Source organism: Bos indicus, chromosome 21 (genome assembly GCF_029378745.1).
Source record: "Bos indicus isolate NIAB-ARS_2022 breed Sahiwal x Tharparkar chromosome 21, NIAB-ARS_B.indTharparkar_mat_pri_1.0, whole genome shotgun sequence".
NCBI classification, from domain to species: domain Eukaryota; kingdom Metazoa; phylum Chordata; class Mammalia; order Artiodactyla; family Bovidae; genus Bos; species Bos indicus.
The window spans coordinates 6,475,773-6,489,697 of NC_091780.1; the positions used below are offsets into that span (position 1 = coordinate 6,475,773).

Consider the following 13,925-nt stretch of genomic DNA (forward strand, 5'->3'; position numbering starts at 1 on the left):
TTTACAAATTAATCTCAACAATATTATCCAGAGACTGAGACACACACATATCCAGAGAGCCACAACACAAGATTTGGCTTCATTTTCTAAACCTAGTCCTGAATCAGATATTACAATATAAAATTTACTAGTTTATAAATAACAGTTGGGATAAATAATATTTTTAAAACCTTCTTCCCATTTGCCCTTCAGTCTTAAGAATTAGAGATGGTCTAGATTAGTGTTCCTAAGAGCCCTGATCTCAAGGCAAGGAAGAGAAAATCAAGCTCTAACAAAACAGCACAGGTCTAAACAAAATGGCAGCCACACAAAGCAAAATGGCCATCATAAATCACAACACAGAACACATGCACATACCCAACCATCCTAATCAGACACTCCCGTAAATACAAGATTACATTCTCTCAGAAAACCTCCTATAGAGACACAGAACTTCAGATCCAAGTTCTACCAGAGTGAATGAAAGTAATCTCAAGTCTTCAAAGATTTCAAAGGGAGGAAAGGAAGTCAGGCTGAAAGAAAAGGGGGAAGGAGGTGGGATGGGGGCGCAAAAGTGGTGACCTTACAGACATCTCTTGCCACCTGCAGATACTCAGGTGTTATGGGACTACTGGGCTTCCAAAGAAGGGAGGACTAGAAATCCGCCCTACCAGAGACCAGGCCAGACCAGAACAGAACCAGAATTCAAACCAGAAACCAGAACAGGACCAGAATTCAAGTTCTCTGCCAAGCAGGGGTGATTGGCCTCCGATCCTCAGCTCAGTCTGAGGCCCTGCGACCAGATTCCTGTGTCTAAGACTGGGGGACTAGAAAAAAGGGTAGGATAGGAAGGGTTAAGGAGAGGAAAGAGAGAGTGAAGGTGAGAGAGGTCAGTAGAGTCTCTTGTTCCTTACCCGGTCGGGGCACCCTGGCCAGTTGTCTGCGTCAGGAGGAGACCAAGGACAAAAGGGTCCCAGTTGGAGCTGCTGGGTCTGGTCCGTTGGCGGGCAAGCTGGTCCCCAAGCACCCTGAGTGGTCAGTATGTCACTTGAGTACCCCAAGTAGTCAGGATGTCAGTGGTGGTGAAGAAGAGTCCACACCAGAGTCACCATTTGTTGCAGGAAGGGGGACCCCTTCCAGGGCCCAGAAATGGACTCTTGTCTAACACTCAGAAACCAGTTGTCTGAGGAGACACACGTGCTAACAGAGCAAGAGATTTTATTGGGAAAGGGTGGAGAGCAGAAGGGTAAGGGAACCCAGGAGGACTGCTCTGCCCCATGGCTCGCAGTCTCAGGTTTTATGGTGATGGGATTAGTTTCTGGGTTGTCTCTGACCAATCATCCCGACTCAGAGTCCTTCCTGGTGGTGCACACATTGCTCCGCCAAGATGGATGCCAGTGACAAGGATTCTGGGAAGTGGTCAGACACGTGGTGTCTCTTCCGGTTGGTGGTGGCTTACTAGTTCCATGTCCTTACCAGGACCTCCTGTCATAAAACAGCTCATGCAAATGATGACTATGGTGCCTGGCCAGGGTTGGCAGATTCAGTCAGTGTGCTTCCCCTAACACACCAAATTGTTCAAACAGTGTAAACTTTTTTTTTTTTAAGAACGTAAAGTGGGGGTTTATTTACGTAAGGATACGCTCTCAGGGAGAGTGAGCAGGCAGGTGAGGAGCTGCCACACTGGATTTCTTTGCTAAACTGGTTATGATGAGCATACTAATGAAGGGGCATGATATTCACTAAGGAGTAATTTGGGGGGCATCTTCCCTGGTTTTCATGCCAGCTCCATTTTCCTGAAAGGAAGAGGGATTTTTGTCCTTATTTAGCTTAAATCAGAAGTGTCAGTACATGATGGGTACTTCTTATCTATAAGGCTAATTTTATTTTTAATAAGATCATAATGAGCAAAAGGTTACATTTGAACGCAGGAGATTCCCACCTTTCCCCACCTTTCTTTGTCTTCTATTCAGACCCTCATCACCCAATTTCCTATCAGTCTGAAGGTTTCTGCTTTGCTTTGTCTATCTGTGGACCCCTGCTGTTTACAAGATATGTGATTTCCTGCTACCTTTTCTCTGCTCATATCTAGCTACCTGCATGCTGTAAGATTTCCCCCTCAAGGAGTCTGGACTCTTAAAACCTTATAAGTGGCAGAGGGGCTGATGGTCCATCTTCTGTAACCGCTTCAAGCTGACCATGGGCATTGTCCCTACCTGTGGATCCAGATCTCCTTGCTGTTTGTCAGAAATAAAGTTCTAGGGATTGTGTGTAAACTGTTTTGATTTAAAGCTAAATGAAACTGAATGTAAGATTCCACAAGTGATACTTTTACTACAGTGGCAAAGTCTCTACAGAATAATAATAAGTGCTGCTGAAGATGAGCAGCAACTGGCATTCTCATTCTTTGCTGATTGGGATGCAAAAGAGTTATTTTGGAAAGCAAGTTTTCAGTTTCTTGCAAAGTTTAGTGTATACTTGGCAGTGTGATACCCAGCAGTCCCACCTGTATGTATTTACCATTAAAAAATGAAAACTCATGTGTACACAAAAACATATATATTACATAAATATTTATAGCAGTCTGTCCACAATTATCAAAAACTGGAAACAATGCAAATGGTCACTAATGGGTATACCCACACAATGGAATACCACTCACTAGTTTAAAAAAATCGTGCTATTGAGACCCACAACAACTTACATGAATCTCAGAGGCTCTGTGCTGAGTGAAAGAAGGCAATCTCAAAAGCTGACACACTGTATGATTCCATTTATATGGCCTTCTTGACAAGACAAAATTAAAGGGATGGGGACTAGACAAGTGGTTGCCAAGTGTTAGGTCTGGAGACATGACTATAAAGGGACAGCACCAGGGTTTGGGGGTTGATGGAACCACTCTGTCTCTATATCGTGGTGGTGGTTACAAAAATCTATGCTTTTATTGTAATTTGTAGAACTGCACACCCCCAAATAGTCAATTTTACTATATGTTAATTTAAAAATAAAATTTAAATATATGTAAGAAAGGTTAGAGAAGAATGCACAAAATAACAGTATTATTTTTTTTAATTGTAATTTTATGGGCAGCGTTCTTATTTTTCCAATTTTGTATGAAAAAACTATATTTACAAACGTATATACAAAAAACTATATTTACAAACAGCAATGTTTGCAGTTTGGGAAGACAACAGATAGCCTTCATACTGCAATTGTATCTGAAAGCACTGTGCATCCTGGTCGTTGAGGGCAGTTCATATTGTGTCCAGGAGTCTGTTTATGAAATTAATAAAGTATTCAATTCACTTCAGAAAGTGGAAGTAAAAGTAATAATAGAATTTTTATTCTATGAAAGTAATAATAGAATTTTTATTCTATAAAAGTCTATAAAAAAGTCTGTTTTATCCAGAAAATTTACTGATGTAAAATTTCCTGTTCACTTTTGATGCCAAATAGATGAGACTGTGTCCAAAAGGCAATAATAACCCCATGCACACATGCATTATCTCATGTTCTCCAATCCCGGGAAGGTGAGTGGGGTTAGGATATACAGTTCTCTTTGCAGAGAGCAAACTGATGTAGAGGAACATTTGTGACTTTCCAAAAATGATATAAAAGGTGATATTACCATATTGTTTTCTTGTGGGTCTTTCCTGAACATTATTAGAAATGAAATAAATGTTGTATGCCTTTCAGAGAAAAAGTACCTGTTTCCTCACTGAAAATTCGGAAGTGCTTTGACTGTAACGAAACATTCCCATTTGTTTGGTTTTTCAGGATTTTATATTGCACGCTGATTCTGCCTCTGCACTACCTTCAACCCTTCTTTTCATACATCTTCCTCAACCTACAGCTCATGGTCCTCCAAGTTCTTAATCTTTACTGGAGTTACTTGATCCTGAAGATGCTCAAAAGAAGTATATTCACGAAGGTAAGGCCGTTCAGGTTTTATTGCTCTTAGCAAGTAGATTTCATTGCCGGAACAAAGGTGAGGCCCAGATGATGGACCAAGAATTTTTTCTTGATTTGACCATCTTGATGAGAATTTCTCCAAAATATTTTTTAAAATATTATAACAGAGATTGAGAATTTGTCTTTTCAAGTTCTTTATGTCTGACAGGTGCCTAATAAGTAATTTTGAACATACAAATGAATAAACAATTTTGGGAAAGAAGTTGCAGTATTTTGGATGGCCAGTTACAAAATAATTTATGAATCTGTTTATGGTCATTAAGTAGATTTCCAAGGTGTTCTTAAGAAATTGCTTTTATTAGAGGACAAGGATTTTCTGGAAAATTTTTATTCAAGAATTGATTGCTGCTTCTTGAAGAAAGTCCTAACAAGTCTAAATTTGCTCCAGTTTGGGGCAGGCTTTATTGTGAGAGTTAAGTGCTGTTTCAGATCCTTAGTTCACCTTTGCTGATCGTCCAGTTTGGGGCAGGCTTTATGGTGAGAGTTAAGTGCTGTTTCAGATCCTTAGTTCACCTTTGCTGATGGTCCAGTTTGTGCATAATGTTCTCCCCCCATGAGCTTTCTTCTCCTCTCTGAAATTTTGTCCATTATTTGTCAATACTCTTTTTCTGAAAATATTTTCTTCCCTAAGAAATGAATAATACATTTTAGACAATGGAAGAGAAATTTTTTGTTTGTTTAATTTAGAATTCTACTTTTTAATTTCAGAACAGGGGAGGAGATGGCTTAAAGAAATGAATAAGACACAATTGTTGCTTTTGGGGAAACAGCTCAGAATCTAGTTGGGGAATATTCATTTACTAGCAACTATATCAGATCAGATCAGATCAGATCAGTCGCTCAGTCACGTCCGACTCTTTGCAACCCCATGAATCACAGCACGCCAGGCCTCCCTGTCCATCACCAACTCCTGGAGTTCACTCAGACTCACGTCCATCGAGTCAGTGATGCCATCCAGCCATCTCATCCTCTGTCATCCCCTTCTGCTCCTGCCCCCAATCCCTCCCAGCATCAGAGTCTTTTCCAATGAGTCAACTCTTCGCATGAGGTGGCCAAAGTACTGGAGTTTCAGCTTTAGCATCATTCCTTCCAAAGAAATCCCAGGGCTGATCTCCTTCAGAATGGACTGCTTGGATCTCCTTGCAGTCCAAGGGACTCTCAAGAGTCTTCTCCAACACCACAGTTCAAAAGCATCAATTCTTCGGTGCTCAGCCTTCTTCACAGTCCAACTCTCACATCCATACATGACCACTGGAAAAACCATAGCCTTGACTAGATGAACCTTTGTTGGCAAAGTAATGTCTCTGCTTTTGAATATACTATCTAGGTTGGTCATAACTTTCCTTCCAAGGACTAAGTGTCTTTTAATTTCATGGCTGCAGTAACCATCTGTAGTGATTTTGGAGCCCAGAAAAAGAAAGTCTGACATTGTTTCCACTGTTTCCCCATCTATTTCCCATGAAGCGGTGGGACCAGATGCCATGATCTTCATTTTCTGAATGTTGAGCTTTAAGCCAACTTTTTCACTCTCCACTTTCACTTTCATCAAGAGGCTTTTGAGTTCCTCTTCACTTTCTGCCATAAGGGTGGTGTCATCTGCATATCTGAGGTTATTGGTATTTCTCCCATGGAATCAAACAATCTTGATTCCAGCTTGTGTTTCTTCCTGTCCAGCGTTTCTCATGATGTACTCTGCATATAAGTTAAATAAGCAGGGTGACAATATACAGCCTTGACGTACTCCTTTCCCTATTTGGAACCAGTCTGTTGTTCCATGTCCAGTTCTAACTGTTGCTTCCTGACCTGCATACAGATTTCTCAAGAGGCAGGTCAGGTTGTCTGGTATTCCCATCTCTTTCAGAATTTTCCACAGTTTATTGTGATCCACACAGTCAAAGGCTTTGGCATAGTCAATAAAGCAGAAATAGATGTTTTTCTGGAACTCTCTTGCTTTTTCCATGATCCAGTGGATGTTGGCAATTTGATCTCTGGTTCCTCTGCCTTTTCTAAAACCAGCTTGAACATCAGGAAGTTCACGGTTCGCATATTGCTTAAGCCTGGCTTGGAGAATTTTGAGCATTACTTTACTAGCATGTGAGATGAGTGCAATTGTGCGGTAGTTTGAGCATTCTTTGGCATTGCCTTTCTTTGGGATTGGAATGAAAACTGACCTTTTCCAGTCCTGTGGCCACTGCTGAGTGTTCCAAATTTGCTGGCATATTGAGTACAGCACTTTCACAGCATCATCTTCCAGGATTTGAAAGAGCTCAACTGGAATTCCATCACCTCCACTAGCTTTGTTCATAGTGATGCTTTCTATGGCCCACTTGACTTCACATTCCAGGATGTCTGGCTCTAGGTCAGGGATCACACCATCATGATTATCTGGGTCATGAAGATCTTTTTGTATAGTTCTTCTGTGTATTCTTGCCACCTCTTCTTAAAATCTTCTGCTTCTGTTAGGTCCATACCATTTCTGTCCTTTATCGAGCTCATCTTTGCATGAAATGTTCCTTTGGTATCTCTGATTTTCTGGAAGAGATCCCTAGTCTTTCCCATTCTGTTGTTTTCCTCTATTTCTTTGCATTGATCGCTGAAGAAGGCTTTCTTATCTCTTCTTGCTATTCTTTGGAACTCTGCATTCAGATGCTTATATCTTTCCTTTTCTCCTTTGCTTTTCACTTCTCTTCTTTTCACAGCTATTTGTAAGGCCTCCCCTGACAGCCATTTTGCTTTTTTGCATTTCTTTTCTATGGGAATGGTCTTGATCCCTGTCTCCTGTACAATGTCACGAACCTTATTCCGTAGTTCATCAGGCACTCTATCTATCAGATCTAGGCCCTTAAATCTATTTCTCACTTCCACTGTATAATCATAAGGGATTTGATTTAGGTCATACCTGAATGGTCTAGTGGTTTTCCCTACTTTCTTCAATTTAAGTCTGAATTTGGCAATAAGGAGTTCATGGTCTGAGCCACAGTCATATTTGGAGAAGGCAATGGCATCCCACTCCAGTACTCTTTCCTGGAAAATCCCATGGATGGACGAGCCTGGTAGGCTGCAGTCCATGGGGTCGCTAAGAGTCGGACACAACTGAGCGACTTCAGTTTAACTTTTCACTTTCATGCACTGGAGAAGGAAATGGCAACCCACTCCAGTATTCTTGCCTGGAGAATCCCAGGGATGGGGGAGCCTGGTGGGCTGCCGTCTATGGGGTCGCACAGAGTCGGACACAACTGAAGTGACTTAGCAGCAGCAGCAGCAGCAGCAGCAACTATATTTGTTATGTAGAATGTCCTGTGCCAAAGAGAGATCCCAGAAACTTGCTGTGAAAAACAAGAGAAATTGACTCAAGGTAACCAGGGAAAGTTTGGTTGTATAGATGGAATTTGACTGGAATTTTTAAGGCAAGTTAAAAAAAAATCAAGTCATAACTCCTTCCTTGCCTAGCAGTCATACATATAAGGGAATTTTAATTAAGAATCTTTCAAGGTGAAAGTTACAGCTGGCCCACTTTTGGGTGTTACCTAATCCCTGTATAACATAGCATTGTATCATGATCAGAATGAGTGACATATGTAACAGATGTGCTTGTAGTTTATCTGATAAGCTCATTTTTTAAATCAATCTCTGATTAATTTATTTTCCTAGTTTAGCATTTGTGTCTCAAGGATCATTGAAAAGTTGACAAATGAAGTTTAGGTTGCCGTAAATGACCTCTGCTGCTGCTGCTGCTGATGCTAAGTCGCTTCAGTTATGTCCGACTCTGTGCGACCGCATAGGCAGCAGCCCACCAGGCTCTGCCGTCCCTGGGATTCTCCAAGCAAGAACGATGGAGTGGGTTGCCATTTCCTTCTCCAAATGACCTCTAGGTCTTCTAAATCTAGACGAAGGTATTGGAAATTAGGCTACATCTGGATTAATCCCAAATCAAATCCTGAATTTTTTTTTTAAACTAAATTGATGATTTGAACTTGTTTTCCTGAGAAAAATATCTTTTCTTTAGCTGGCTGCTGCTGCTAAGTTGCTTCAGTCATATCCGACTCTGTGTGACCCCATAGACGGCAGCCCACCAGGCCTCCCCGTTCCTGTGATTTTCCAGGCAAGAATACTGGAGTGGGTTGCCATTTCCTTCTCCAATGCATAAAAATGAAAATTGAAAGTGAAGTTGCTCAGTTGTGTTCAACTCCTAGCGATCCCATGGACTGCAGCCTACCAGGCTCCTCCGTTCATGGGATTTTCTAGGCAACAGTACTGGAGTGGGTTGCCATTGAGTGGCTTAGAAAATAAACCTTTCATTGAATGATTCTAGTTTATTAATGTTCTCAATAGTTTTTCTATGATCTCTGCAAAAATTACTTTATCCCTAAGTGACAGGTACAGCTGAAATAACTGAATTTGAGCAGTTAAGACAATCTGCATATCCAGGGGTTGGAAGGAAGGCAGGTCACTGAACTCAGCCTGCCCTGCCTTCGGGTCCAGCCTTCCTAGAGCTCCTGTCTCAGTCAGAAGCAGTTCCCTTTTTAACTGGTCATTGTTGTTGTTCAGGCCCTAAGTCATGTCAGACTCTTTGCAACACTATGGACTGTAGCCTGCCAGGCTCCTTTGTCCATGGGATTCTCCAGGCAAGAATACTGGAATGGGTTGCCATTCCCATCTCTAGGGGATCTTCCTGACCCAGGGATCAAACCCACATCTCCTAGTGAGTGACAATAATTACAGGCTTGGAAGGGATCCAGGCAGAACAAAACTTGGAAACTAGAAAATACTCTTGTTTGGTTTCATCATGATTTTCATATTTCTGATCTCTAATGGGTAATACCAAGCCTGATTAAAAACCCTGTGGGTTGGGGAGCTGTGGACAGGAATTCCTGATTTCTCATGCTGTACTTTGGAAAAGCTGTTTCCAATTGCAGTTTGACAGCAGCAGTGGAGGCCCCCGTGGCCCTAATCCTTGCAGCCCTTATGACTTCAGCTGGCTTGCATGTGCACTCTGTTTTCCACAGCAGTGGCAAATCTGGCTGTGAAATCAGCTTCTTCCTCCAAAGCCATAAAGCCGCCTTTTAAAGAATGCTGTTTGAAGGCGTAGTTGCATTGCAAAGGGGAGGAGAGGGATAGAGGCAGGAGCTGAAATTTTTAGAGGACACCTAACGAGTCAGTTTTCAATTCTGTTTAATAAACATTTAGCATTTAACACACAACACAATTGTTACTAAGGTGACTAATTCTTGATATTTATAAAATGGAATTGCAGAGGTCTGTAGGCCTCCAAAATAGGAGGATTTTAAAAAACCCTGTAACAGAGACTGAGAGTTTGTCTTTTCAAGTTCTTTATGTCTGACAGGCCCCTAATAAGTAATTTTGAACATGCAAATGAATAAATAATTTTGGGAAAGAAGTCACGGTATACAAAATAACAAGTTACAAAATAATTTATGAATCTGTTTATGGTCTCTATGAATTTTCATGGTAGACTGAAAAGATAAAAGTGATTTTTCTTAAAAAAAATTGTGATTTTTTTTTTTAAGAATAAGAAAAACTTATTTTCCCTAAGCAATAGGATTGCTGCATACTTACGATGAATTTGCTAGTTTAACAATATTGTTGTAATTTCAAGACACTAACATATACACACCATGGTTATCAGGCAGCTTGCTTTTGAAAACAAGAATTGGCATTGAAACTTAACTGGTTCCTATAAAATGGAGGATTTTGTGATGAACTACCAGCCCACACATCACATCAGGAAGTATGATGGGCTGACATATTAAGCTTACTCTCTTTGCAAACATGAGAACTGCTTTCAGAGGAAATTAGAAGAAGCATAGCATGCTTTTGTTTGATATTACTTAGAACTTGATCATTCTTAAGTTTTTATTTTCTTTCTTCTAAATATCATACTGGGTGCTGGCCAACTTAAGCATGTTTCTGTGACATCTTAGACTGGTACATCGCCAGAACATGGAGGTGGGACTGTAGCCTGCAGCTGTTACAGCCAGGCTGGAGAAGCCAGTGCCTTGGCAACTGGCCCTAGCCATCTGCTCTTGACAAGCAGTGTCTCTTAAGTTCACAGAATGACACTTCAACACATGCAGAACTATTTTAGTTAGAGAAAGGAACACTCTAATAAGGGAAACTGAGGCCCAACCACATTCACACAGTAATTGCATGGTAAGGTCAAGACTAGAAGACCCTGAGTCTTTTAATTTATAATTGTTGTTGTTCAGTTGCTAAGTCATGTACAACTCTTTGCAACCCCATGGACTGCAGCATGCCAGGCTTCCCTGTCCTTCACCATTTTCCGGAGCTAGCTCAAATTCATGTCCGTTAGGTTGATGATACCATCCAACCACCTCATCCTCTGTCGTCCCCTTCTCCTCCTGCCTTCAGTCTTTCCCAGCATCAGGGCTTTTCAATGAGTCAGTTCTTCACATCAAGTGGCCAAAGTATTGGAGCTTCAGCTTCAGCATCGGTCCTTCCAATGAATATTCAGGACTGATTTCCTTTAGGGTTGACTGGTTTGATCTCCTTGCAGTCCAAGGGACTCTCAAGAGTCTTCTCCAACACCACAGTTCAAAAGCATCAATTCTTCGGCACTCAGCTTTCTTTATGGTCCAACTTTCACATCAATTCATTACCACTGGAAACATCATACTTTTGACTATACGGACTTTTGTTGGCAAAGTGACATCTCTGCTTTTTAATATGCTGTTGGTCATAGCTTTTCTTCCAGGGAGCAAGTGTCTTTTAATTTCATGGCTTCAGTCACCATCTGCAGTGATTTTGAAGCCCAAGAAAATAAAGTCTGTCACTGTTTGCATTTTTCCCCCATCTATTTGCCATGAAGTGATGGGACTGGATGCCATGATTTTTTTGAATGTTGAGATATTTTTAAAAATTTATTTTTTTGAAATATAATTGCTTTACAGAATTTTGCTGCTTTCTGTCAGACATCAACATGAACCAGCCATAGGTATACATATGTCCCCTCTCTCTTGAACCTCTGGAACAGGACCAGATTAGAGTCTGAGCTGCCTCCACAGCAGGTCCAGAGACCAGTGCAGTGTTGCAGGGCATATTAGGGAGGCGAGGTGGACTGTGACTCCCAGCGAGGGAAAGGACGCTGACAGCAGAGACTCAAGAAAAACATTATTATTTTTATATTTTGAATGCTGAGTTTTAAGCAAGCTTTTTCACTCTTTTTCACCTTCATTAAGAGGCCATTTAGTTCCTATTCATTTTCTGCCAAAAGGGTGGTGTCATCTGCATATCTGAGGCTATTGGTATTTCTACCAGCAGTCTTGATTCCAGCTTGTGCTTCATCCAGCTCGGCATTTCGCATGATGTACTCTTTGTATAAGTTAAATAAGCAAGGTGACAATATACAGCCTTGAGGTACTCCTTTCCCAGTTTTGAACCAGTCCATTGTTTCATGTCCAGTTCTAACTCTTGCTTCTTGACCTGCATACAAGTTTGTCAGGAGGCAGGTCAGGTGGTCTGGTATTCCCATCTCCTTAAGAATTTTCTGGTTTGTTATGACCCACACAGTCAAAGGCTTTAGCATAATAAATGAAGCAGATGTTTTTCTGGAATTCCCTTACTTTTTCTATGATCCAAAGGATGTTGACAGTTTGATCTCTGGTTCCTCTGCCTTTTCTAAACTCAACTTTTACATCTCGAATTTCTCAGTGTACTGTTGAAGGCTAGTTTGAAAAATTTTTGAGCATTACCTTGCTAGCATGTGAAATGAGCACAGTTGTAGTAGTTTGAACATTCTTTGGCATTGCTCTTATTTGGATTGGAATGAAAACTGGTCTTTTCCAGTCCTATGGCCACTGCTGAGTTTTCCAAATTTGCTGACATATTGAGTGCTTCATTTTAACAGCATCGTCTTTTAGGATTTGAAATAGCTCAGCTGAAATTCCATTACCTCACTAGCTCTGTTGGTAGTGATGCTTCCTAAGGCCCACTTGACTTCACATTCGAGGATGTCTGACTCTAGATGAATGACCACATGGGTCATTAAGACTTGCCACCCGGGAAGCTCTATAATACTTAACCTTTCCTAATTTTTCAGGGAAGATTAATAACCAGAAAATTAATTTAAAATAGTTGTATGGAATAAAAAATAGTGAGTACAGAAACAAACTGAATAATCAAAATAGTAGATTAAAATATAGATCTTTCAATTTATTTTTTAACTTTTTAAAAGCATAAAATAGTTTTGTAATTATTTTTTTAAATGATTTTTAATCTTTACGTTTTTACCTCCTAGTAAAGCATCAGTTCTTTGGCACTCAGCTTTCTTTGCACTCCAACTCTCACATCCATACATGACCACTGGAAAAACCATAGCCTTGACTAGATGGACCTTTGTTGGCAAAGTAATATCTCTGCTTTTCAATATGCTGTCTAGGTTGGACATAACTTTTCTTCCAAGGAGTAAGCGTCTTTTAATTTCATGGCTGTAATCACCATCTGCAGTGATTTTGGAGCCCCCAAAAATAAAGTCTGACACTGTTCCCACTGTTTCCCCATCTATTTTCCATGAAGTGACGGAACCAGATGCCATGATATTAGTTTTCTGAATGTTGAGCTTTAAGCCAACTTTTTCACCCTCCTCTTTCACTTTAGCCAAAGAATTGATGCTTTTGAACTGTGGTGCTGGAGAAGACTCTTGCGAGTCCCTTAGACTGCAAGGAGATCCAACCAGTCCATCCTAAAGGAGACCAGTCCTGGGTATTCATTGGAAGGATTGATGCTGAGGCTGAAACTCCAGTACTTTGGCCACCTCATGCGAAGAGCTGACTCATTGGAAAAGACCCTCATGCTGGGAGGGATTGGGAGCAGGAGGAGAAGGGGATGACAGAGGATGAGATGGCTGGATGGCATCACCAACTCAATGCACATGAGTTCGGGTGAACTCCGGGAGTTGGTGATGGACAGGGAGACCTGGCGTGCTGCAATTCATGGGGTTGCAGAGAGTCAGACACTACTGAGCGACTGAACTGACCTGAACTGAACTGAAAGCATTTAGGGTAATAGCTAAGACTAATGGCTCCATGTAGATTCATATCTTGAGCAGTATTATTTCTCTTCATTGCCTCAGTTTCCTCACCTATAAAATGAGGCTGATCATATTAGTGCCTGCCTTGTAGGAGAAAGCCCTTAGTAGAGTGTCTGGCACCCAGTGCCCACATGGTAAATGTTAGCTGCCATCATCACTGTCACTGTTATAAAGCAGCACTACTCCTTGTGCTGAATCCCAGAGGCCCTGTGAGTTTCAAGTGACCTGGCAGTTTACTTGCAGTCAAGCTCTGTCTTCCATTTGCTTAGATAAAGCTACAGCTGATGTCAGAGGTCAGAGTCCTTGACTTTCTGCCAGTGGCTCTGGTACAGTTTCCTAAGCTGTCTTCTGCCAGTTGACTTCCACAACTCACATTCTAGATGGTACTTTGGACACATTCACTCAGATATCAGCATTTTAGGGAAGGAACATAAAATCTGTAACTTCCAAGAAGACTTCAGTTCTCTTTTGTTAGTCGGTGATAGTGGATGTAAAAACAGCTGAACAAGACATCATAAAAATATCACAAAGACTGACCATTGAAGTACAGTGTTATAAAAATGCTGTCTATTTGTATTTCCATATATCTGGGTATTATGTAGATTAATTAGTTTAACTATCTATTCAGGAAACAACAGTGGAATCTAGAAAATTTGATAACAAAAACAATTTTTCAAAGTTACTGGACTTAAAGAATTTCAGATTTGAATGTTCTTTATGCTTGACGTTCAGCCCAGCCACAAGTAGAGAATCGTGTAGGATTTCGGAGCTAGCAGAGACCACTAAGTGTCTGGCAGGAAACCAGGGTCCCCTCACGGTGCTGCTACTGCCACCTACCGCACACGTCCATGTGGATGGTGGTTTGGGTCACCCAGGACAGGGGCTTCTTGAGGTTAAATTAATGCTG

At 41.1% G+C, this 13,925-nt stretch overlaps 1 protein-coding gene across 2 annotated transcripts in view; it reads left to right on the forward strand.

Moving 5' to 3' along the window:
- CERS3 (ceramide synthase 3) overlaps positions 1-13,925 on the forward strand; it is a 169,978-nt gene that overhangs the window by 108,595 nt on the left and 47,458 nt on the right. For both annotated transcript variants that reach the window (XM_070775012.1, XM_070775011.1), the window contains exon 10: positions 3,757-3,910. In XM_070775012.1, coding sequence (XP_070631113.1) covers positions 3,757-3,910 — 154 coding nt within the window. The remainder of the gene's footprint in view (positions 1-3,756; positions 3,911-13,925) is intronic.